Source organism: Delphinapterus leucas, chromosome X, assembly GCF_059928025.1.
Source record: "Delphinapterus leucas isolate spDelLeu-1000000601 "Yukka" chromosome X, BTC_Dleu_Yukka2, whole genome shotgun sequence".
NCBI classification, from domain to species: Eukaryota; Metazoa; Chordata; class Mammalia; order Artiodactyla; family Monodontidae; genus Delphinapterus; species Delphinapterus leucas.
The window spans coordinates 43,359,019-43,383,617 of record NC_143150.1 but is presented as its reverse complement, the minus strand read 5'-3'; the positions used below and the strand labels follow the sequence as shown (position 1 = coordinate 43,383,617).

The 24,599-nt window shown below is 39.6% G+C and overlaps 2 protein-coding genes and 1 long non-coding RNA gene across 6 annotated transcripts in view; 2 read left to right on the top strand and 1 right to left on the bottom strand.

Annotated features, from left to right (window-relative positions):
- Positions 1-4,976: 4,976 nt before the first annotated feature.
- Positions 4,977-7,058, top strand: TCEAL4 (transcription elongation factor A like 4). 2 transcript variants are annotated; one of them, XM_022563839.2, is made up of 3 exons: positions 4,977-5,087; positions 5,666-5,738; positions 6,106-7,058. In XM_022563839.2, exon 3 carries the CDS (start codon positions 6,127-6,129, stop codon positions 6,769-6,771), a length of 645 nt encoding a protein of 214 aa, XP_022419547.1. In that variant the 5' UTR covers positions 4,977-5,087; positions 5,666-5,738; positions 6,106-6,126; the 3' UTR covers positions 6,772-7,058. The 2 variants fall into 2 exon arrangements, with proteins under 2 accessions (XP_022419547.1, XP_022419546.1); XM_022563838.2 differs by having other exon boundaries at positions 5,048-5,087; positions 6,101-7,058.
- Positions 7,059-12,978: 5,920 nt separating this feature from the next.
- The window catches only part of LOC111169540 (uncharacterized), a 35,004-nt gene continuing 23,383 nt past the window's right edge, over positions 12,979-24,599 (bottom strand). Inside the window, exons 2-5 of one of the 3 annotated variants that reach the window (XR_016391312.1) lie at positions 19,241-19,287; positions 19,100-19,163; positions 17,631-18,061; positions 12,979-15,837 (exon numbers count right to left, since the gene is read on the bottom strand). This is a non-coding gene — a long non-coding RNA (uncharacterized LOC111169540). Of the gene's footprint in view, positions 18,062-19,099; positions 19,164-19,240; positions 23,869-24,599 lie in introns of those variants that run through there. The other 2 variants (XR_016391311.1, XR_016391310.1) reach the window with 2 other exon arrangements.
- Positions 16,420-18,105, top strand: TCEAL3 (transcription elongation factor A like 3). Its single transcript, XM_022563840.3, is given in 3 exon segments — positions 16,420-16,849; positions 17,216-17,764; positions 17,766-18,105. Coding segments are annotated over 2 exon segments (552 nt in total). The 5' UTR covers positions 16,420-16,849; positions 17,216-17,242; the 3' UTR covers positions 17,796-18,105.

Sequence of the window (24,599 nt, the reverse complement as noted above, 5' to 3'; positions counted from 1 at the left end):
TTTCTATACATTTCAAAATGATCACTACAATAAGTCAAGTCACAATATGTCACCATACCAATATATTACATCGCTATTGACTATATTCTGCACTGCACATTTCATACCTGTGACTCATTTATTTTGCAACAGGAAGTTTGTACTTCTTAATCTCTCTCATCTCTTTCTTTCCTCCCCCCAACACCCTCTTCTCTGGCAACCACCTGTTTGTCCTCTGTATCTATAACTGTTTCTGTTTTGTTATATTGTTTTGATCTTTAGAATCCACATATAAGTGAAATCATACAGTATTTGTCTTTGTCTGACATTTAATTTAGCATAATACCATCTAGGTTCATTCATGTTGTCATAAATGGCAATATTTCATTCTTTTTTATGGCTGAGTAATATTCCATTATATATCACATCTTCTTTATCCATTCATCTATTGATGGGCACTTCGGTTGCTTCTATATCTGGGCTATTGTAAATAATGCTGCAGTGAACATAAGGGTACACATCTTTTGTAATTAGTGTTTTTGTTTTCTTCAGATAAATACCCAGGAGTGGAACTGCTGAATCATATGGTAGTTCTATTTTTAGTTTTTTAAGGAAACTCCATACTGTTTTCCATAGTGGCTGCACCAATTTACATTCCCACCAACAGTGCATGAGGGCTCCCTTTTCTCCACATCCTCGTCAACACTTGTTATTTGTTATGTTTTCAATAATAGCCATTCTGACAGGTGTGAGGTGATATCTCATTGTGGTTTTGATTTGCATTTCTCTGATGATTAGCGATGTTGAGCATTTTTTCATGTGCCTGTTGGCATGTATCAGCTCTTCATTCCATTTTTATTGAAAAATAGTATTCCATTATTATACCACACTTTATTTATCCATTCATCAGATGATGGACATTAGGGATATTTCCACTTTTTAATTATTATGAATAATGATGCCAAGGACTTTTGCATACAAGTTTTTATGTGAACGTAGTTTTTCATTTCTCTTGGATCTTTACTTAGAAGTGAAATTGTCAAGTCACATGATAACTTAAGGTTTAACATGTTGAGAAACTGCCAGACAGCCTGTTTTCCACAGTGGCTGCATCATTTCCCATTCCCACCATCACTGTGTGATGGTTCTAATTTCTCTACATATTTGCAAACACTTGTTATTATCTGCCTTTTTTTATTAGATCCATTCTAGTGGGTATGAAGTGGTATCTCAATGTGGTTTTAATTTGCATTTCCCTGACAGCTAATGATGTTGAACATCGTGCTTATAGGTCATTTGTATATTTCCTTTGCTGAAATATCTATTCAGATCCTTTGCCCATTTTTATTTTATTTATTTATTGGCCACACTGCTTGGCTTGCAGGATCTGAGTTCCCCGACCAGGGATTGAACCCACACCCTTGGCCGTGATGGGCAGAGTCCTAACCACTGAACTGCCAGGGAATTCCCTGCCCATTTTTAAATTGTTTATTTTTTTATTGAGTTGTAAGTGTTCTTTGTATATTCTAGATATAAGTCCCTTATCAGACATATTACTTTCAAAAATTTTCTCCCTTTCTGTGAGTTGTCTTTTCACTTTCTTAATTGTGTTGTTTAAATGAAAAGTTTTACATTTTGGTGAAGTCCCATTTTTTTATATTTCTTTTATTGCTTAAGCTTTTAGTGTCATATCTAAGAAACCATTGCCTAATCCAAGATCATGAAGAATTACACCTTTATTTTCTTCTAAGAGTTTAATGGTTTTAGCTCTTATATTTAGGACTTTATTTTTTTTGAGTTAAGTTCTGTATGTGGTGTGACGTGGGAGTCCAAATTCATTTTTTGCATGTGGATATCTAGTTGTCTCACCATCATTTGTTGAAAAGACTCTTCTTTCACCACTAAATTTTCTTGGCACTCTGGTTGAAAATCAACTGACTGTAAATCTGAGGGTTTATTTTTGTACTCTCAATTCTATTCCATTGGTCTATATGTCCTTATGCCAGTACCACATTGTCTTTATTCCTGTAGCTATATAATAAGTTTTGAAATACGGAAGTATGAGATCTCAAACTTTATCCTTCCCTTTCAAGATTGTTTTTGTCTATTCTGAGTTCCTTGCATTTCCATATGAATTTTGGGATCAGCTTATCAAAATCTGCAAAGAAACCATCTGATATTTTGATAGAGGTTGTGTCGAGTCTGTAGATCAGCTTAGGAAGTATTGCCCATCTTAACAATATGAAGTCTTCCAATCTATGAACATCAGCTATCTTTCCATTTATTTAGGTGTTCTTTAATTTTGTTCAACAATACTTTATAGTTTTCAGTATACAAGTCTTGGATTTTCAAAATAAATTTATTTCTAAATGGTTTATCCTTTTTGATGATTTTTTTTTGAAATCTAAGCAAGTTTTTAAATTTTTATTTATTTATTTGGCTGTCCTGGGTCTTAGTTGCGGCACGTGGAATCTTCATCGCTGTGTGCAGGATCTTTTAGTTGTAGTATGCAGACTCTTAGTTGCAGCATGTGGACTCTTAGTTGTGGCATGCATGTGGGATCTAGTTCCCTGAGCAGGGATTGAGCCCAGGCCCCCTGCATTGGGAGTGTGGAGTCTTAACCACTGGACACCAGGGAAGTCCCCTCTTTTTGATGATATTTTGAATGGAAGTGTTTCCTTACTTTCCTCTTTGAATTGGTTTTTGCTAGCATATAGAAACACAGTTGATTTTCGTATGTTGATCTTGTATTCTACCACATTGCTGAACTCTTTCTTTCTCATAGTTCTTTAGTGGATTCCTTGGGATTTTCTATATGCATGATCATGTCATTTGCAAACAGAGATAGTTTTACTTCTTTCCTTCCATTCTGGATACTTTTTGTTTCATTTTTCTTGCCTACTCTGAAAAGCATTTAAGTGTATGTCAGAAAATATGGCTCTTCATTTTCCTTTAACTATTAAAGTAATTATACAAGTTTAATTTCCATAATAACCTATATCTTACTACTGATCAGAAATGCTTCCTTATCATATACTAAAAACTTTTATACCTGGAGATGTTAGTGGGCTCTCTGTTTTATTCCTCTTTCTATCTTTATTCCAGTACTACAGTGAGTTAAGACTGTAGCTTTATAAATCATTCCGCTTCATTGAAGTATGAGTTCTTCAATCAGATATAAATGAAATCTACACCAGATAAGGTAGCTAGCATAATGCCTGGCAGATAGGTGGTATTCTCTAGAGGTCAAAACCACATCCTCTGGTTATCCTTTGTGTCCCACCATCCACAGTAATTTGGGGTTATGGATAGTTAATAATTAATTTTACTGCATATTGAGCACCCAACATAAAAGGATTATTTTTCTAACCAAATGTCCAAAGATAACTAGGGTAAACAAATGTACTAAGAAGATTATGTAACTAAATCTGTACCGATGGACAATTGTGATGCTCCATTTTTTTCCCTTTATAAACAAAGCCTACAGAATCACTACTGGAGCCCCAGTTCCAGCAAAGGATAAATGCATAACAAATAATTGTTATGGGAATTTAAAACCATAAAACGTTTTAAAACATAAGATTCTATTTTAGCACCTTACTAATTATCTCCATGGATAAATATTAGAGGTGGAATTGCTGGGCCAAAATATAAAATATTTTTATTTTTAAACAATTTACAAAGTTGCCCTTCAGAAAATTTTCCCAGTACACTCAACAAGAGCAGGCAGGGTAGGGGGGTGGGAGAGGGTAGGAGCAGGAGTTTGGGATTAGCAGATGCAAACTGGTATTTATAGAATGGATAAACAACAATGTCCTACTGTAGAGCACAGGGAACTATATTCAATATGTTTTGATAAACCATAATGGAAAAGAATATGAAAAAGAATGTATATATATATATATATGTATAACTGAGTCACTTTGCTGTACAGCAGTAATTAACACAACATTGTAATTCAAGTATATTTCAATAAAAAATAAATTAAAAAAAAAACAAGAGCAGGGAGAAATGCATGTGTCCCCAATCCCTTAACAAATCTGTTACACATTTTAATGTAATCAAATCCATCAACGCTGTTCTTAATTGTTTAACTTTCAGTTATTATATTTTTAAAGACCTTCTACACAGAAAGCTTATGTAAAAGCAGAGGCTAGTTATTCACAGCGTGTTATAACAAGGGAGTTAGCTCCCCTAACTTGTGTTTGGCAGAGACTTAAAGACAGGCAAGGGAATGGGAAAGCTTTAGAGTGAAAAAAAGGAAGACCAGGTTTTCTCTAATTGGAAGTTGTCAGGGAAAAGCTGGAAGCCAGGTAACTAGAAGCAGCGGCATTTTGTTACTGGTTTGGGGAGCATATTTAGGTTCTCTAATTGGGGCAGGGCAAAAATAGGGAGGCTGGCAGTCATTGATCAAGTCCTGAAGATTGCTGTAGAGGCTGTGGTTTGGCTTGCGGGGCTGCTTGCTACAGAGGTTGTGGGTCACAATTCTATTGTTATATATGGTCTGGTCATCGTCCGTTGTGTATTCAGTCTCTCACTTAAAAAACTCATTCTTTCATTCTGCTTCAAATATAATTTCATTTTCAGATCTAAATATTTAATTCATTAGAACATTTATGTTTGAGCATACCAGGAAAAAGGGACAGCTTCATTTTGACGGGAACATTTTTCTTAATTTTTTTCTAAAGTGCAATATTCTACCCTTTGTACAATATTAAAGTTCACATGCGTAAGATTTCATTGGTGAGTCTACGTTCTCTCAACGGAATTTAAGAGCAACGTTATAGACTCCTCCCCCGGACTGCCCAGTCCATTAATAAAAGCTTCTGTGTTTTTCATTAAAATTCTTTCTGTGACCAACTTCTCAAGAAGAGGAAAAGGACAAAAGGGCCGGGAGAGGTTGGCTGGGGGACCTGCCGGAGGGAGGCGGTGGGCGGCTTGCAGACTCCGGCTGGTGGGCGGGGTGCGAGGGCGGAGCTCGGGTGACGCAGCGCTCACGTGACCGCCGGGCTCCGAAGTGGGCACCGGTGCGGGTGCCAGCTCTCCCTCCCTGCTGTCGGACCCGGAGCCATCTGGGCGCCCCTAATTGTTGCTCCAGGTTCTTTCAGGTCAGTGTGAGAGCTCTCGTCGCTGCCTGCGGGACATCGGAATGGGGGAGGAGGAGCGGGCGCGGAAAGGAAAAAGGTTGGGGATGGGGTCCGGGTCGAGGGGAGCTGGCCAGAGTGTAGATAGAGATGGCGGCGGGAAAAACGGCTAAGGGGGAGCAAGCGGCCATTGGGCAGAGGGTGGGGAAGGCGGACACCCCAAGTACCCATTCGCCTTTCTGCACACTTCTTCTCTACCCTCCGTCCATTTTGGAGCCGGAGATGATGAGTTGGGGGGTGCCCCAGCAGTGAGACAGTGGAAATAAACCCCTTCTGGCACTCTGTGCGCAGAGTAAAAGTTGACCTCAAGGGTGGGGGGGCGAGTTTCCTCTGGGGGAGAAGGACGCAGAGATCCAAAATTAGTTTGGAAAACATCCTGGTCTGGCGCCGGAGGAGTGAACAGAAATGGCGGCTGGGGTGCTGTGGGGGCGGAGGAGGTGGGGGAGGGAAACGTTGGGTGAGGAGGACCGGGATTCGGAAAAAGGACCCGAGTCCCTGTGCATCCACCGATGCCTCATTCCCGGTCTCCTGTCTGTCTTCAGGTGTACGTGTCTGTTGTTCCCAGTGCTCTACTGGGCTAGAGAAGGAGGAGGAGCCTGTCCAGAATACCCGCAGGTCAGTGAAGGAGGAGGGCACTGGACAGGGACCCAGAGGGGTGGGAAGTGTGCAGGGCACGGCTCGGGCAGAATTGGGGGCCCCACTGCCCACTTCCCAACACATTTACACACAATCTGCCATGCTGAGCAAGCGTAGGGAAAAATGGCAGGGTCTGTCTGGGAAATGGTTGGCTCATGTGGGCACGAGGAATGGTGGGGTAAAGGGTGGGCAGAAGGCACACTAGGAAGGCCGGGCCAGATCAGGGGACCCCTGACAAGGGGCGAGAAGCGACTGCTACTATCCGGACCTGCATTCCATCCCCAAGCCCTCAGTCTCCCTTGTTTCCTCTTTGTTTTCTCTTCCCCCTGCCCCATCCCCAGGACAGGAAAAGGAAGGGACACTCAACATGGAAAAACTCTGCAGTGAAAATGAAGGAAAGCCTGAGAACCAAGGCAAGATGGAAAACGAAGGACAGCCACCGGATGCGGGAAAGCCGGGAGTAGCTTGTACTGTGGAAGACAAGGAAAAGTTAGAAAACAAGGGAAGGATAGATCTCAAGGGAAAGACAGAAGATGAGGAAGTACTAAAGGATAAAGAAAAGCCAGACAGTGAGGCAAAGCCAAAAGAAGGAAGGCCAGTGAGTGAGGGAAAACCAAAAGAAGGAAAACCAGAGAGTGAGGGAAAGCCAGTGAGCGAGGGAAAGCCAAAAGAAGAAAAGCCAGCCAGCGAACCAAGGGCTGCAGGAAAGCGCCCAGCTGGGGATGATGTACCCAGGAAGGCCAAAAGAAAAACCAACAAGGGGCTGGCTCAGTGTCTCAAGGAATACAAGGAGGCCATACACGATATGCATTTGAGCAATGAAGAGATGATAAGAGAATTTGACGAGATGGCCAGGGTGGAGGATGAGGTGAAGAAAACCAGACAGAAATTGGGGGGGTTTATGTGGATGCAAAAAAGTTTACAGGACCCCTTCCACCCGAGGGGCCCAAGGGAACTCAGGGGTGGCTGCAGGGCCCCACAAAGGGGCTTTGAAGACATTCCTTTTGTGTAGTGCCCCTGGCAGGCATTTGCAAGGCCCTATGCTTTATTTAACCTTATGCTAATACTATGCTTTAGGTGTCACTCTCTTTATCCAACTGCAGCCCTGTGTGTTTCAGTAGCAGATTTTCATCCATTGCATGGAAAAATGTTTATGGTGCATTGTAAAATGTTTAAAAAACCAGTTTTCAGAACCATATATATGGCATCAGTCCATTTTTGTAAAACTACAAAGATACCTAGTGATTCATGTACAGAAAAAACTCGGAAAGCTGTGTCTACTAAAAGATTAACAGTGGTTATCTATGGGTGATTTTTTTCTGTTTTTTGTTCATCTGTTTATATTCTCTTTAAAAAACACATTACTTTTATCATAACAATAATGAAAGATAAAAAATATAGGAAAGCAATACCAAGCAATCAAAAGTACTGTTCGGCTTACGAAGGCAGTGGAGACACATAAAATTTCTGTTGTCAGGACATGAAATGGTAAGTAAAAGTCACATTACCTCTGGGACTCAAAGCTGGAAGAATCAACCTGGCAATTATTATAGATCCATTATTGTAAGGGAGAGTCTTAGCATCAGTGAATTGGGGATAAAACTTGCCTTCCGGGCCTGTGGAGAATATCCGATGAGATGTTGAGTGTGTGAACTGTGTTAGGCTGGCTCCTACCCTCTCTCCTGCACTAGCAGGACCAGAACCCCATGAAATGTTTGGGAGAGGGCTGAGGGAGCTCTCACATGTGTCCATGAATAAATCCAGACAGCTGAGAGGTGGGTGTCACTCTCCCCTGTGTAATGCCATGACTCTTGGGTGCTGTGCCTCTTCTAGTTTGTCCTGTACCCTCCTAAGGCCCCACTGCTGCTGATGTGCTGGAGATCATGATGGACTAAAGCAACACAGTGTCACAACAGAAGGGTGGAGAATTCTCTACCTACAGTAGAGTTTCCCTAACTCCGGTGGGTAGCACCCAATTGTCGCTTGGGCCTTGATATTTATGAAGTTCTTATAAAACACACCTTTCCAAGTTTTTTGTTGGTTTGTGTGTGTTTTTGCATACAACCCTCTCCACTGGATTTAGATACAGGAGATTGAGCCAGGAGAAAAATCTGAGTGACCAGATGCTGTGCTATTCTCACCTGTTAATCTCTTGTCTGCTGACATTTTCTTCTTAGAAGGAGCTGTCCCCTAGGAAATTCCTGTTAAGCCCTGGCTTATCATTTCAGCAGACCCATCTACCTATGTGATTTTTTTCCTCTGGCTCTTCATTAGCCTTTTATTTGCTTATAGTGTTTCTTTAAATAAACTTTTATTTTAGGACAGTTGTAAATTTACAGAATTATTGCAAAGATATATAGATTCCGTTTACCCCATACCTAATATCGCCTATTATTAACAGCTTACTTTAGTTTGAAGTGTTTGTCACGATGAACCAATGTTGATACATTATTATTTACCAAAGTATATACTTTATTCATATTTCCTCAGTTTTTCCCTAATGTCCTTTTACTGTTCCAAGATCCTATCCAGGTTACCACCTTACATTTAGTCATTATGTCTCCTTAGGCTCCTCTTGGCTGTGACAGTTTCTCACACTTGCCCTGTTTCTTATGCTTTGACATTCTTGAGAAGTACTGGTCAGGTACTTTGTATAATGTACCACAATATCAGTTTGCTTGATTTTTTTCTTGTGGTTAGACAGGTGTTAAGTGCTTTTGGGAAGAAGATCACACAGGTAAAGTGGCATCATATAAAGGGTATATGCTATCAATATTATTCCTGTTGATGTTAACGTTGATCACCTGGCTGAGGTAGTGTTTGTCAGGATTCTCCATGGTAAAGTTACCCTTTTATTTCTCCCTTTCCAGACTGTACTCTGGAAGAAAGTCACTCTGCACAGTCCACACTTAAAGAATGTGGTGTTATTTCAAAGTTACCTCATTTCCAAAGTTACCGCCTTGAGGATGGAGTATCTCCAACATTTATTTGGAATTCTGCATAGGATATTTGATTTCTCCCCCGTTTATTAATGTATTCAATTTATTTATATAAGTATGGGCTCATTAATTTTATTCTTTGGACTATAATCTAATACTCTTTTATATACTTTCATTGCTCAAATTGTTCCACTTTTGGCCATTGGAAGCTCTTTCAGTTGGCTCTTGGATCTATTTGACATACTTCCATCATTGTGTATGTGTGTGCTTTTTTAAAAAAACTCTTTCTGGCACTACAAGATGCTCTAGTCTTACCTTGCATATTTCCTGCCCAAGTCCTAGAATCAGCCATTTCTCCAAGGAGCCCTGGTACCTTTGGTTGGAGAATGGTATTAAAAACCAAGATTTGGGTGTTAGGTGTACTCGTTACTATTGGGATATCATTGTTTATAGGCCCTCTCGGTAGACAGAGAAAGAAGATATATGGGTATATAATAACCCATGCATATATATGCATCTGTCTCTCTCCATATATATGTATGTATGTGTATATATATGTGTCTTTATATATTTTAAAATATATAGAGAGAAAATTTTGTCTTTAGTCTTACAGACTCCACTCATTTCCAAAGTTACCTATGCCAGTGCCTAATTTTTCCATCCCTTTCAGTGAAGTTGTTTCATGCATTTGTGATACACTTAGAGTCTTTTGTCACATCCTGTGTTGTGGGAATGCTATTATAAATGGCACTTTTAAATAATCGAATTCCAATTGTTCATTACTGGTATATAGGAAAGCAAGTAACTTTTTTTTTTTTTTTGCGGTACGCGGGCCTCTCACTGTTGTGGCCTCTCCTGTTGCGGAGCACAGGCTCCGGACACGCAGGTTCAGCAGCCATGGCTCACGGGCCCAGCCGCTCCGCGGCATGTGGGATCTTCCCGGACTGGGGCACGAACCCGTGTCCCCTGCATCGGCAGGCGGACTCTCAACCACTGCGCCACCAGGGAAGTCCCAGCAAGTAACTTTTATATATTAACTTACATCCTGTGATCTTGTGGCCAGGAGTTTGTCAATGCTTTGGCATTTTCTACATAGACCATCATGTCATCTGAAAATATAGTTTTATTTCCTCCATTCCAATCTATACTTTTTATTTCCTTTTTTGTCTTACTGCACTAGCTAGGACTTCCAGTATGATGTTTAATAGGAACAATGAGAAAGGACACCCTTGGCCTGTTCCTGACCTTAGGGTTAAGTGTCTACTTTCTCACCACTAAGTATAATGTTAGTTTCTTGTATTCTTTATCAAGTTGAGGAAGTTCCCCTCTAATCCTAGTTTGAGAGCTTTTATCATGATTGGGTGTTGGATTCTGTCAAATGCTTTTTCTGCATCAAATAATAAAGATCATATGATTTTTCTTCTTTAGTCTGTTAATATGTGGTGGATTATATTGATTGATTTTCAAATGTTCAGTCAGCCTTGAATACCTAGAATAAATTTCACTTGTTTGGTGCCTAACTTTTTATACATTATTGGATTCAATTTCATAATATTTTGTTGAGGATTTTCTGTCTGCGTTCATTAGAAATATTGGTCTTTAGTTTTGCTTTCTTGTAGTATATTTTATCTGGTTTTGGAATTAGGGTAATAATTGGTTTCACAGAATGAGTCAAGTGTTCTCTACTTCAATTTTATGGAAGGGATTGTGGAGAATTGGTATTATTTCTAACTTAAATGTTTGGTAAAATTCACTGGTAATTTCTAAATGTTTACTGGTGATCCTTAAATGTTTGGTAGAATTTGGTCCTAGTGATTTCTGTCTTTGGAAGGTTATTAATTATTGATTCAATTTCTTTAGTAGGTACAGAACTATTCAGGTTATCTTTTTCCCCTTGTGTGAGTTTTAGTAGTTTGTACCTTTTGAGTAATTAGTCCATTTCATCTAAGTTATCAAATTTGTAGGCATAGAGTTGTTAATAGTATCCTTCATTAAGAAGATAATGTCCATGGAATTAGGAGTGATAACCCCACTTTCACTTCTGATATTTTAATATGAGCCTTCTTTCTTTTTTTCTTGGTTACCCTGGTAAGAGATTTAACAGTTTTATTTATTTTTTCAAAGAACCAGCTTTTGGTTTTGTTGATTTCCTCTGTTGTTTTCCTGTTTCCACTTTCCTTGATTTTGTCTCTAATATTTCTTTTTTCCTGTTTGCTCTAGGCTTAAATTACTCTTCTTTCTTTAGTCTCCTGAAGAGAAGGTGTAGGTTATTGATGTTAGAACCTTCTTCTTTTCCATATATGCATTTAAGCTAGAAATTTCCCTTTAAGCACTACTGTTGCTTCATCCCAAAGATTTTGATATGTTGTATTTTCATTTAGTTCAAAGCATTTTTACATTTTTCTTGAGAATTCTTCTTGGATTCATGTGTTATTTAGAAGTGTGTTGTTTAATTTCCAAATATTTGGGTTTTCCATCTATCCTGCTATTGATTTCTAGTTTAATTCTACTGAGAGCATACTTTTATGATTTCTATTCTTTTAAATTTGTTAAGGTGTGTTTTATGACCTAGAATAGGCCTCTCTTGGTGAATGTTCTATATGAGCTTGAAAATAAATATGTTCTGATGTTGGATGGAATGTTCTATAAATGTCAATTAAATCAAGTTGATTGATAATACTGTTCGACTATATCCTTATTGATATTCTGCCTGCTTAATCTGTCAATTACTGGATGGTGGCATTGAAGTCTTCAACTCTAGTAATGGATTTGTCAGTTTCTCCTTTCAGTTCTATCAGTTTTTGCCTCATATATTACGACACTTTTGTTAGGTGCATATACATGTTTAGGATTATTATGTGTTTTTCTCAGAATTTATCCCTTTATCATTATGTAGTGCCTCTTCTGATTTCTGATAATTTTCCTTGTTCTGCTTTGTCTGAATGTATGTAACTACTCCAGCTTTCTTTTTTTGTCCAGGTTTCTTCTGATTAGTGAAGATCTTTCTCTGTTGCTTTACTTTTAACCTCTCACTCTTTAAATTTAAAGTGGGCTTCTTGTAGACAATATATAGTTGGGTTTTTTTAATACACTCTGATAATTTCTATCTTTAATTGGTGTATTTAGACCATTCACATTTAAAATGATTCTTGATATATTTGGATTTAATATCAACCATGTTTATAACTGTTTTCTGTTTGTTGCCAGAGGCTTCTTCTGCCTTCTCTAGTTTTTTTTTTTAATACATTTTTTTTTAAATTTTTATCTTTGACTGCATTGAGTCTTCATTGCTGCACGTGGGCTTTCTCTAGTTGCGGTGAGTCGGGGCTACTCTTCATTGCGGTGCATGGGCTTCTCATTACGGTGGCTTCTCTTGTTGAGGAGCACGGGCTCTAGGTGCATGGGCTTCAATAGCTGTGGCTTGCAGGCTCTAGAGGTCAGGCACAGTAGTTGTGGCGCATGGGCTTAGTTGCTCTGCGGCATGTGGGATCTTCCGGACCAGGGCTCAAACCCGTGTCCCCTGAATTGGTAGGCGGATTCTCAACCATTACACCACCAGTGAAGCCCCCCTGCCTTCTCTAGTTTTAATTGAGTATTTTACATGATTCCACTTGTCTTATTAGTGTATCAGTTATATGTCTTTAAAAGAATTTTCAATGATTTTCCTCGAGTTTACATTTTTAACTAAGATCACTTTCAAATAACACTCTTTTGCTTCACTTATATGTAGTACAGATACCTTATTACAGAATGTTCATTCATTTCATTCATCCATTTGCTACAGTCACTTAATACATTATTACTTTAGATAAAGAGTTATTTTTATATCAATTAAGAATAAGACAAGGGCTTCCCTGGTGGCGCAGTGGTTGAGAGTCCGCCTGCCGATGCAGGGGACACGGGTTCGTGCCCTGGTCCGGGAAGATCCCACATGCTGCGGAGCGGCTGGGCCCGTGGGCCGTGGCCGCTGAACCTGCACACCTGGAGCCTGTGCTCCGCAACGGGAGAGGCCACAACAGTGAGAGGCCCGCGTACCACAAAAAAAAAAAAAGAGAGGGAAAAAAGAAAAAAAAATTCATTTTACTTTCATTTATTGTGTTTCCATTGCTCTTCCTTTATGTAGATCTGAGTTGTTGGCCTGTATCATTTTTCTGCTGCCTGAAGAAAATCTTTTAACATTTCCTGAAGGAAAGGTTTGCTGATGCTGAATCCCATCACTTTTTGTTGTCTGAGAAAGTATTTTATTTCTCCTCCACATTTGAAGGATTATTTCACTGGGTATAGAATTTTAAGTTAGTGTTTTTTTCTTTCAACACTTTATTTACACAGAGAGATAGGAGTGTTAACACTGAAATGGAGGATTTATTTATTCTCCTGTATTTCTGTCAACTTTTATTTATTTTGAGGTCAATTTAATAAATGCATGCAAATTTTAAATATCATGAGGTGACACTCCTTATGTCTTGTAATGCTTTTTGCTTTAAAGTCTATTTTGTTATTAATTTAACTATAATGTCTTTCTTTTGGTTAGTGTTTTCATGTTTTTTTTTCTGTACTTTTACTTTCAGTCCTTATGTATCTTTATATTTCAGATAGTCTTTTGTAAATAGTACATAGTTGGGTTTTTTCCTGTCTGAAAATCTTGTTTTTTAATTGTTTCAAGTACACCATTTACATTTAATATACTTACTGATATTAATACTGGATATAACCATTGTACCAAGTTCTGTCTCTATGTCCCACCTGATTTATGTTAGTTTTTTCTTCTTTAGGATTGGTTATTTTCTTATTTTTACCCCTCTATTAGCTTAGAAGTTTTACACTCTTACTCTTCCTTAATAGTTATTTGGCAATTATAACATACAGTCTTGACTTATTAAAGTCTTGACCAATATTAATTTATACTTCTACACACTCCCTAGATAATGCCCGAACTTTAAATACTTTTACTCTAGCTCTCTTGACTCTTATGTTGTCAATATAAATTAACAAGATAATATTATTTTATATAATATTGATTTAAATTTATATAGATATTTAGCCTTTTAATTGCTTTTTATTCCTTTCTTCATCCCCAGTCTTCCATCTGAGATCATTTTCCTGTTATCTGAAAAATGCCCTGTAGAATTCAGTACTTACTTTGGTTTATGCCTGCTGCTGGAAACTCTTCTCTGTTTTTATTTGTAAAGCTTTTATTTCACCTTCATTTTTGAAGGGTATTTTTGCTGGTTATTAATTTCTTGGTTGGCATTGATTTTCTTTCAAGATACTAAAGATGTCATTTCACCATATTCATGCTTTCATCATTGCTGTTGCAAAGCTAGTAATTAGCCTAACTTTTGTTCCTTTTGAGGCATACTCTATTTTTTTTTGGCTACCTTTTTGATTTTTCTCTTTGTCTTGAATTCTCTGTAAGTTCACTATTATGCATTCTATATGTGGGTTTCTTTTTATTTATGCTGTTTGGGATTTGTTGGACTCCTTGGATCCTATGGATCAATGTCTTTCATCAATTTTGAATAATCCTCAGCCATTAATTCTTTAGATTGCCTCTGAACAATTCCATTTCTCTTTTCCTTCTGGAACTCCAATTAAACATGCATCAGACCTTATCATACCCTCCTGTCTGTATTTTCCGTCTTTTTGACTACCCATGCAGCCTTATGGATAATTTCATCTGAATAGAATTTCTAGTTCTTTAATTCTCTCTTGGGCTGCATCTAATATGCTGTTAAGGGCATCCACTGAGTTTCTAATTTCAGCTTAGTTACTTTTTAGTTTTGGAGGGTTTTTTTTTCCTACTTTTTCTGATTTCTTGTTCCCTGTTGAAATTTTCAAGATTGGATTTTATTTATCTGAATACAGTAAGCATTGTGGTTTAGTAGTCTGTACCTGATAACTCAAATAATTCAAAGCTAATGGATCTGTTTGTGTTGTCTATTCTCTCTGGTGCTTTTTACCTATGATGGGTTTTATCTTCGTGTTGCTGCTTATCTTTGTGTATGGGCATTGTATTTAAACAACTGTTTGTTGAAATAATTTGAGGCCTAGGATGATGGAATCTTCCTCCAGAGATTTTGTTTGCATTGGTCAGGTCTGTAAGGATGCTTCCTGTCTAAAACCACCTCAATCTATACTCAAAACTTAAACTTTACTAGTCCACCTAGATGTTGCAAAGCCAAGCGAAAAAACTTTGTAAGGGCTAGTTTATTTTCAGTTTACAGTTACCCTTAAAGTGAAACATTTGAAGTTCCTAAGAAACCCCTCCCCTTTTAATAAGCCTTGGGCTTTGATTTTTGTTACTCTAGTGCTTTGAGTCTGCTGAATATTCAACTCACTTTGACACTGGTTTATTCCTTAACCTTTATTCCTTAACCACAGATGACCTCAAGACAAATACAGCTAACCTTATGAGTATTAAAAGAAGACATGGTGAATTCTTTCACCTCATATAGGAAAAAAGTTCTTAACTATGAATCAAAATCTAGATGCAATAAAAGAAAAGTCTATTAAATGTGACTACTTTTTTAATGCATGGCAGAAATACATCATAAAGTCAAAAGGCAACTAACAAACTGGAAGTAAATATTTGCAACTTATATAACAGATAAAGGCCTAATATAGTTAATGTGTAAAGAACACTTGAAAAGTGTGAAGGACCAACAACCCAATAGAAAAATGTGGAAAAGACATGAACAGACAATTCACAATGATATTTAAACTGTTGTTAAACAGAAATGCCATCGATATAATACTTCTCACCTATCATATTAGTGAAAAGTATGTCACACACTATGTTGAAAAGGGTGTGGGGAAATAAGCACTCTCCTATATTGCTGGTGGGAAAGCAAAATGGGTCTGAGACTCAAGGGAGGGAATAACCTGGATATGTAGATTAGGAAATCATCTGTGTTTAGAGGGAAATGAACAGAGACCAGCCAGGGAGCGAGGACACATGGACTGAGGAGAGCAGAGGCTCTGGACATAGCTGCTACTCAAGGAGGCAGCGCAGCTACCTGGCGGGCACCACCACCAGGGCTCTGGAGTCAGACGGAGCTGGTCTTGAAAACGGGTTGTGGGGCTCTGTGTGGAGCGCTCCTGGAGAAGTCGGGTACCCTCTCTGCGATCAGCTGTCATAACTGGGGATAAAGGGCATCTCAGAGGGATGCTGAGCGAGGACCTGAGAGGCACCAGGTAAAGCACCTGCAGTCAGGAAGCCTCCCCCCACCTGCTCTGTTGGTAACTCCCCCTTTTCCACACACACCACCCCGCAGCCCGTCCGCAGCTGTCCGGTCCCTGCGGGATGTAGGTGAGGGGGCGGGGCGGGGGGAAACCGGGCTCGGGTGACGCGACGCTCACGTGACCGGCAGGGCGCCAACGTGGGCAGCAGCCCCCGCGTCCCACCCCCACAGCCCCGAGGTCTGGTCCTGTCGCCCGCGCGGAACCAGCTTCCGGAGCTGCCCGGGTGGCGAGCGAAGGGCAAGCGGGCTTAGGCGAGCCAGAGTAGGCGCAGGCCCGACCCGGGCGCTGCAGGTCAGTGTGAAGGTGGGTGCTGCTGGCGGCCCGGGGTCGGGATGGAAGCGGATGGGACTAGGATCCGGGAGCAGCGGGGAGAGGGGAAGGGGTCCCGAGATGGGTGAGGAGGGGCACGGGGCGTGGCGTGGGCAGGTGGGGAGGAAGGACCCTTCAACTGGCCCTGCCGCCTCTTCGACGCCCCTCCTCTGCGCCCTCCATCCATTTTCTAGCCTGAAATGGGGGGGGGAGTGCGCCCCCGCAGTGCGACAGGGAAACGTAGACAAATTCTGAAAATAACTCCCTTTCACACTCTCCACCCAGGAGGAAATATTGACCTCAGCGTAAAGGGTTGGGGGTGGGGCAGGTTGCTTGCACGGGAGGAAGACCCAGAGATCCAAAATAGTTTGGAAAGCATCCTGGTCTGGTGCCTGAGGCCTGAAAAGTAATGGCGGCTTGGATGCAGGGGAGGTGGGGGAGGAAACGTTGGACAAGGAGGGCCCAAATTCAGGAAAGTGACTTCAGTCCACTGACCGTGCAGCCCCTCTCTGTCTCCTGTCTGTCTGCAGGTCTGCGTGTCTGTTCTCAGCACTCTGCAAGGCTAGAAAAGCAGGAGGAACCTTTCCAGAATCCCTGCAGGTCAGCGGAAGGAGGGAGAGGCACTGGACAGGCACAGAGCTGGGGGCCGGGTGTGGAGGGCACAGCTTGGGCAGAATTTGAGGGCCCCACTGCCCATCCCCCCCATATATAATATACACACTTTTTGCCATGCTGAAGGATGGTACAAGGTGGCAGGGCCTGCCAGGGAAATGGTTGGCTCTCAGTGCAGGAGGAATGGTGGGGTAAAGGGTGGCCAGAAGGCACACTAGGCTGGGCCAGGTCAGGGGAACGCTGACAAGGGTGAGATGCCAGTACTATCCGGACCTGCATTCCACCCCCAAGGCCTCAGTCTCCCTTGTTTCCTCTTGTCTCTCTCTCCCCACCCCACCGCATCCCATCCTCCAGGACAGGAAAACGAGGGGACATCTCAACATGGAAAAACTCTGCAATGAAAATGAAGGAAAGCTGGAAAGCGAAGGAAAGCCAGAAAATGAAGTAAAGCCTGAAAATCAAGGAAAGTCAGATGAGGAAGAAAAGCCAGAAGTGGAGGGGAAGTCAGAACACGAGGGAGAGCTCCAGAATGAGGGACGGCCAGAAGACCAGGGACAACCAGAAGATGAGAGGAAGAGAGAAAAGCAGGACAAGTCCGAAGCTGAGGGAAAACCACACAGTGAGGGCAAGCTGGAATCCCAGGCAAAGCCAGAGAGTCAGCCGCGGGCTGCCGAAAAGCTCACCGCTGAAGACTATGTGCCCCGGAAAGCAAAAAGAAAAACGGACAGGGGGACGGACGATTCCCCCAAGGACTATCAGAACAACTTACAGGAAAGGCATCTGGGCAGTGAGGAGATGATGACAGAATGTGCAGATATGTCAAGGGCTCAGGAAGAGCTAAGGAAAAGACAGAAAATGGGTGACTTTCATTGGATGCAAAGAGATGTACAGGATCCATTCACCCCAAGGGGCCAACGGGGTGTCAGGGGAATGAGGGGCGGAGGTAGGGGCCAGAGGCGCTTACATGATATCCCATATCTTTAATGCCTTTGGCCTTCAATTCTGACTCCTCTGATGAGAATATCGCTGACCCTGCTTTCCCTGGCAGGCATTTGCCAGGCTATGTGCTTTAACCTTAAGCTGATTCTTTGCTTTAGGTGTCACTCTCGTTACCAGCAGCCTTTTGATCCAACTACAGTGCTCTCTGTGTTTCAGTAGGGGATTTTCACCCACGTGCATGGAGGAGATGTTCATGGTACACTGTAAAACAACAATAAAGAAAAAACAGTTTTCAGAACCGAATATATAGTATCAGCCCAATTTTGTAAAAATATAAACATTTGCACAATACATTTGTGCACAGAGAAAACTCTGAAAATGTTTGCACTAAAAAGGAGGCAATGGTTTTTTCCTGCATGGTAGCCAGAAAATAGGTCTCACCTGCACTCAAAAATGAATCCAATCGCCTGATGGTACCTCCATGCCATTCGCCTGAAGGTGTGCCCATCCCCTGTCTTTGCCTAGTTGTAACCATGTCAGTGGGCACTGCTACACCTTCTCCTGGGTCCTCTACCGTCCTATGGCTCCCAACATGTATGATTCTTTTTTTCTTTGCTCACTCATCTCCACTTTTTCTTAAATGATATGGATTATGTTTGTCATAATAAAAAATCTAGAAATCAACACATGATAAACAATTGAAATGTTCAGTGAGCTTATGAGAGCAATGAAGACACTTAAAATTCCTGTTGTCAGAATGTAAAATGATAAGTAAAACATTGCCTCTGGGACTCAGCTAGAGGAATCAACCTGACAGTTGTAACAGATCCAGTGCTCTAAAGGTCAGTCTTGTCATCTGTGAAATGGGAATAAAACTTGCCTGTGTTGGGTGGGCTCCTTTGTAGCAGTAGGACCCTGGACCTTGTCAGACACTCAGGGGAGGGCTGAGAGTAGGTCTCATCTATGCCCAGGAACAAGTCCAAGTAGCTGAGAAGAGACTGCCACTCTTCTCTGGATACTACCATATCTGTTGGGCACTCCTGTTGTGCCCTGTACCCTCTGCTGACAGCTACTGATATGATGGAGTCCTCATGGTGACAAAGCCCCTCTGATTCCCTATAGTTCCCAAAGGGCCAAAGCCCCTATTTGACTCCTATAGGAATGTAGGTTAACCCCCTCTTCCAACTTCAGAGTTCTACCTACCCTGGTGGTAGTGCCCCAGGGCTGTTTGGGTTCCACTATATTGCATAGTTCTTAAAGTAGTCATTAATATTTTTAGTTCATTTTATATTTGCTTACAGTAGTTTCTTATCTCTTGACTCATATATTTTGGGTCCACCAGGGGTTGTATCCTGAGACAAATCTGTGGACGAGACAGTGGATGATTATTTGAACTACACACCACAGTACCTCAGGGAAGCCACATGTAAATTTACATACCTTTCTTAGTGTGAGTTTTCGCTCTAAAAAGTCTCCTGGTTGGCTTCCTACACAAAATCAAAGGACTTGTAATCAGAGAGGGTTACACAAGTGAGTTTCAAGCTGAAAATATCCCTTCCCATTCCAAACCAATTCCAACTGAGAAGTGTAACAGTGCTCTTAAAAATATTAAAAACTGTCAGTGTTAGGCATTTTTATTTAACCCACTACTATGTTGCTTTTTCCAAAGACTTTTTTTTTTTTTTTTTTGCGGTATGTGGGCCTCTCACTGTTGTGGCCTCTCCCGTTTGCGGAGCACAGGCTCCGGACGCGCAGGCTCAGCAGCCATGGCCCACGGGCCCAGCCGCTCCGCGGCATGTGGGATCCTCCCGGACCGGGGCACGAACCCGTGTCCCCCGCATCGGCAGGCGGACTCTCAACCACTGCGCCACCAGGGAAGCCCCCAAAGACTTTTTTTTCATCCTAACATCCCTTACACTGTACTTGACACATATACTTAATAAATTATGATTGAATCAGGAGCCCTGAGTTAAAAAAGATACACTGTTCATGGATCAGAAAACTCAATGTGTTAATATGGTAATTCTCTCCAAAAGTGATCTATAAATTCAATGCCATCCCAATAGAAATCTCAGCAAACTGCGATTCTAAAGGTTCTATGGAAAAGCAAAGGAACAAAGTTAGAGGACTCACTACCTGATTTCAGGGCTAACTATAAATCTACATTAATCAAGACTATGTAGTATTTGCATAAGGACAAACATATAGATTGATGGAATAAAACACAGTCCAAAAGTAGACCCACATATATATGGTCAATTCATTTTTTAAAAAGGACCCAAAGGAATTCAGTGGAGACTTTTCAAGAGATGATGCTGGAACAATTGAACGTTGTCTTGGTCAGTTTGGGCTGCTATAACAAAAATACCACAGACTGGAATTTCTCATAGTTCTGGAGTCTGGGAAGCCCACGATCAGGATGCTGACAGATCTGGTGTCTAGTGAGGGTCAGATTCCTGGTTCATAACCAGATGTCTTCACATGGCAGAAGGGGCAAGGAAGCTCTCTGGGCCTCTTTTATAATGAAACTAATCCCATTCATGAGGGCTCCACCTTCATGGCCTAATTGCCAATTACCATCCAATTATTTGGTAATTCCAAATACCATCCAATTGGATGAATTTCAGGGTTACACAAACATTCAGTCTACAGCAGACATCAATATACAAAAAAAGTACCCTTACCTCACACCAAATACAAAACATGAATTCAAAATGGCTTACAGAACAAAATGTGAAACCCAAAATTATAAAAACTTCATTTAGCGAATTCCCTGGCGGTCTAGTGGTTAGAACTCTGCATTCTCACTGCCAAGGGCCCAGGTTTGATCCCTGGTCAGGGGAACTAAAATCCCATAAGCCATGTGGTGTGGCCAGAAAAATAAAATAAAATAAAAATAAAAACTTCATTTAAAAATAGGAAAAATAGGGCTTCCCTGGTGGTGCAGTGGTTGGGAGTCCACCTGCCGATGCAGGGGACGTGGGTTCATGCCCCAGTCTGGGAGGATCCCGCATGCCGCGGATCGGCTGGGTCCGTGAGCCACAGCCGCTGGGCCTGCGCGTCCGGAGCCTGTGCTCCGCAGCAGGAGAGGCCGCAACCGTGAGAGGCCCGCGTACTGCAAAAAAAAAAAAAAAAAAAAAAATATGGAATAGTTTGTAGGTTCAGAGTAAAATATTATTGCTTATTAATTCTGAAGTGGTTTAAAGATTTTTGAAATTAACTTTCTGCCACTATCTACTTAATAGGCTCCAGAGGTTTCTCCTACTAAGAAAGGGGAAAAGGCAAATGCTAATGATAAAACATTTACATGTGGACAATAAAATTTAAGATATCATTAAAAAATTAGGGAAAAAAGGGTAATCCTGGATTAGCATATGACATGAATCTGTGCCATATGACAATTTAAGATAATAACGGGGCAATGAGGGTATTGACAAATTTCTGTGAACTTCAAATAAGTCTGGAATATCTATACTAATAACATATAACCATACATATATAATCTAAGATGGCTTAATACTTATTTGACAATGTTTTCCATGTAACTTAACATACCAAATAAACCTAATTGTTTTAATATCTCTTTTATAAGGTGAGAGACTATTTTTTTTAGATTTTCTAAGTACCCACTGGGAAATCTCAAAAATAGCTTGAGGTCAAAAAGACTCCATTTAGAATCTGATTTTGGGAAGTTGTCAAAAATTCCAAAAGTTTGAACATTTGATTAAACAGTATCACAGATCAATATGAAACAATACTTAATTATCTATTTAACCATTTAACCAAAGTGACAATAAAATATTTTTAAGGTAAATACAGAAGGTTACAAAACTGTGAAAAAATATAGCTCTTTTCACATTGAGAAGACTCAATTCTCCCATGTAATCAAAGACCTGATAAAGATAATATGAAACACAAAAAATTATTTTGGTAAGACAAAATCGTTGCCTTCCAGGCAGATTACCCAAAAGGTAAAGAGAAGCATTTCACAATCTCTTATCAAGAGAAGACCAATAGTCCAAACACTTTTTCTTTTTAACAGAGAGAAAACCAAACTCTAATTTTGCACCAGTGTCCTTTTTTTTTTTTTCTTTTTTGGCTGCGCTGCGTGGCATGTGCGATCTTAATTCCCCAACCAGGGATCGAACCTGTGCCCCCTGCAGTGAAAGTGCGGAGTCTTAACCACTGGACCTCCAGGGAAGTCCCTGCACAAGTGTACTTTTGATATTAAGGCTCATTCTTTAAAAATTTACAAATAAATTCATTCTAATCTTAGACAGCTTGACCACACATAAAATTCCTTTCCCAAGATTCCTTTTCCTCAAACGTTCTACCCACTCAGGTTTTCTTCCCTGTATTTTCCTCTTTCTCATTCTGGAACACCCAGTAATTCTACTTTAGAACAAAATTACTCTTTTTCCCTTAACAAAAACATGTCTTTCATACCTCTTCTTATCCAAAACACACATCCTATTTTCCTTACCTACTTTTCATACACAGTTGTTTCCTTTCACCCTTATTATTTCTAGTATTTTTAATTACATATATTGATTAGCTTTCTTAACCCTTAGAAACCTTAATTTCTAGTGAAACTAAAAAGTAAGCAATTGTGGACTGCCTGTTACACAACCATTCTACAGATCAGTAAAGTTAAAAATATATTTCATAATTTCTAAAAGTATATCCTTCCTGATAGTAAAATTTCCAGTATGGCACAACACATGTTTGCTGATAGATAGAAATATCTTCAGTTCCTTTATAAAAAGATGCCAAAGTAGATAAACCTATGCTCAGTAGTTTCAGTATTTTATTTTATTTGAAAATGATCTAGATATTCAATGCATATCCATCATTAGTTAGTGTAACTTAAAGGTTTCAAGTTATCAAAAAGATTTTTGAAACTATTTTTAAGTAGACATACCATAAAATATAATTACTGTTGAAAAATTCACATATAAACTTTTAATTACAGCTATGTAATTCATCTGTTTAGGTTACTCATGAAAATTTCATGAGGCATTAAACAGCTAACCATCAACTTAAGTTATTTTTCTTGCTAACAAATCCTGTAACAGAAATAACATGACTTTTAGTAAACCTGGCTAGAATAAAAGCTGTATGTCTGCATTATATTTAAGGCTGATAACTCTGAAGACATGCCTGTTTTAATTAAACCAACAAAGTTAAACTAGCTTTTATTTACCAAAGATTATCCTAGACCACATGAACTTGAAAAACTTTTGGGCTAGTTTCTATATTTCTGAGAGAATCCTTTTTTTTTTTTTTTTTTTAACTGGATCAACAGCTCAACAGCTCAACTTTTAATTATCCAAATTCCTATATTAAGATTCAGGGGATTCTGAATTCCATGATTACAGGCATCTGGCATAAACAAGAGTAAATTTTCTCTGCAACAAGTTTACATCATCCTAAGTCTACAGTCAATTTGATCAACAGTCTGTCTACACAGTAAAAGGTAGACAGGTACAAAATGAGCCCAAATAACATGAAAAAAAAAACTCAGCAGAAACAACACACAACAAATACAGATCTATAGGAGTTCCAGACACTGGAATTATAAGACTCAATTTAAAAATAAATTTTCTGGGACTTCCCTGGCAGTCCAGAGGTTAACACTCAACACTTCCACTGCAGGGGGTGCAGGTTCCATCCCTGGTTGGGGAACTAAGATCCCACACGCTCTGCGGAACAGCCAAACAAAAAAATTAAATAATAATAATAATAATTTTTCTTACTAAATAGGAGATAAAAGACATGATTGAAAATTTCAGCAGGTAACTGGAAATTATAAAAAACATGAAATAGAAATTCTATAACTAAATTTTTAAAATTTATTTTGTATTGAAGTATAGTTGAGTTACAATGTGTTAATGACTGCTGTACAGCAGTGACTCAGTTATACATATATATACATTCTTTTTCATATTCTTTTTCCATTATGGTTTATCACAGGATACTGAATATAGTTCCCTCTGCTATACAGTAAGACCTTGTTGTTTATCCATTCTATATATACCAGTTTGTATCTGCTAATCCCAAATTCCCAATCCAACCCTCTCCCACCCCCCTCCCCCTTGGCAACCACCAGTCTATTCTCTATGTCCTTGATTCTGTTTCTTTTTCATAGATAGGTTCATTTGTGTCATATTTTAGATTCCACATATAAGTGATATCACATGGTATTTGTCTTTCTTTTTCTGACTTACTTCACTTAGTATGATAATCTCTAGTTGCTGTACCACCCTGCCTTGATTACTGTTGTTTTGTAGTAAGTTTTGAAATTAAGAAGTACAGGACATCCTATTTTATTCTTTCTATACTAAGATTGTTTTCTCTATTCTGGATCCTTTGATTTTGAAATCACCTTGTCATTTTCTACATAAAAGCCAGATGTGATTTTAATAGGGATTGCGTTGAATCTGTACACCAATTAGGTAATATTACCATTAGAACAATACTGTCTTTCAATCCATGAACATGGGATTTATTTCCATTTATTTAGGTCTTCTTTAATTTTTTTTCAACAACATTCTGTATTTTCAATTTATAAGCTTGGACTTTCTTTTGTTAAACATATCCCTAAAAATATTTTTCTTTTTGATGTCATCATAAATGGAATCATTTTCTTCAGTTCATTTTCAGATTGTTAATTTCTATTATAAAGAAATACAATTGATTTTTGTATATTGATACTGTATCCTGCCACAATGTTCCACTCATGTATTAGTTCTCATAGTTTTATAATGGATTCCTTAGGATTTGCTATGTACAAGGTTAT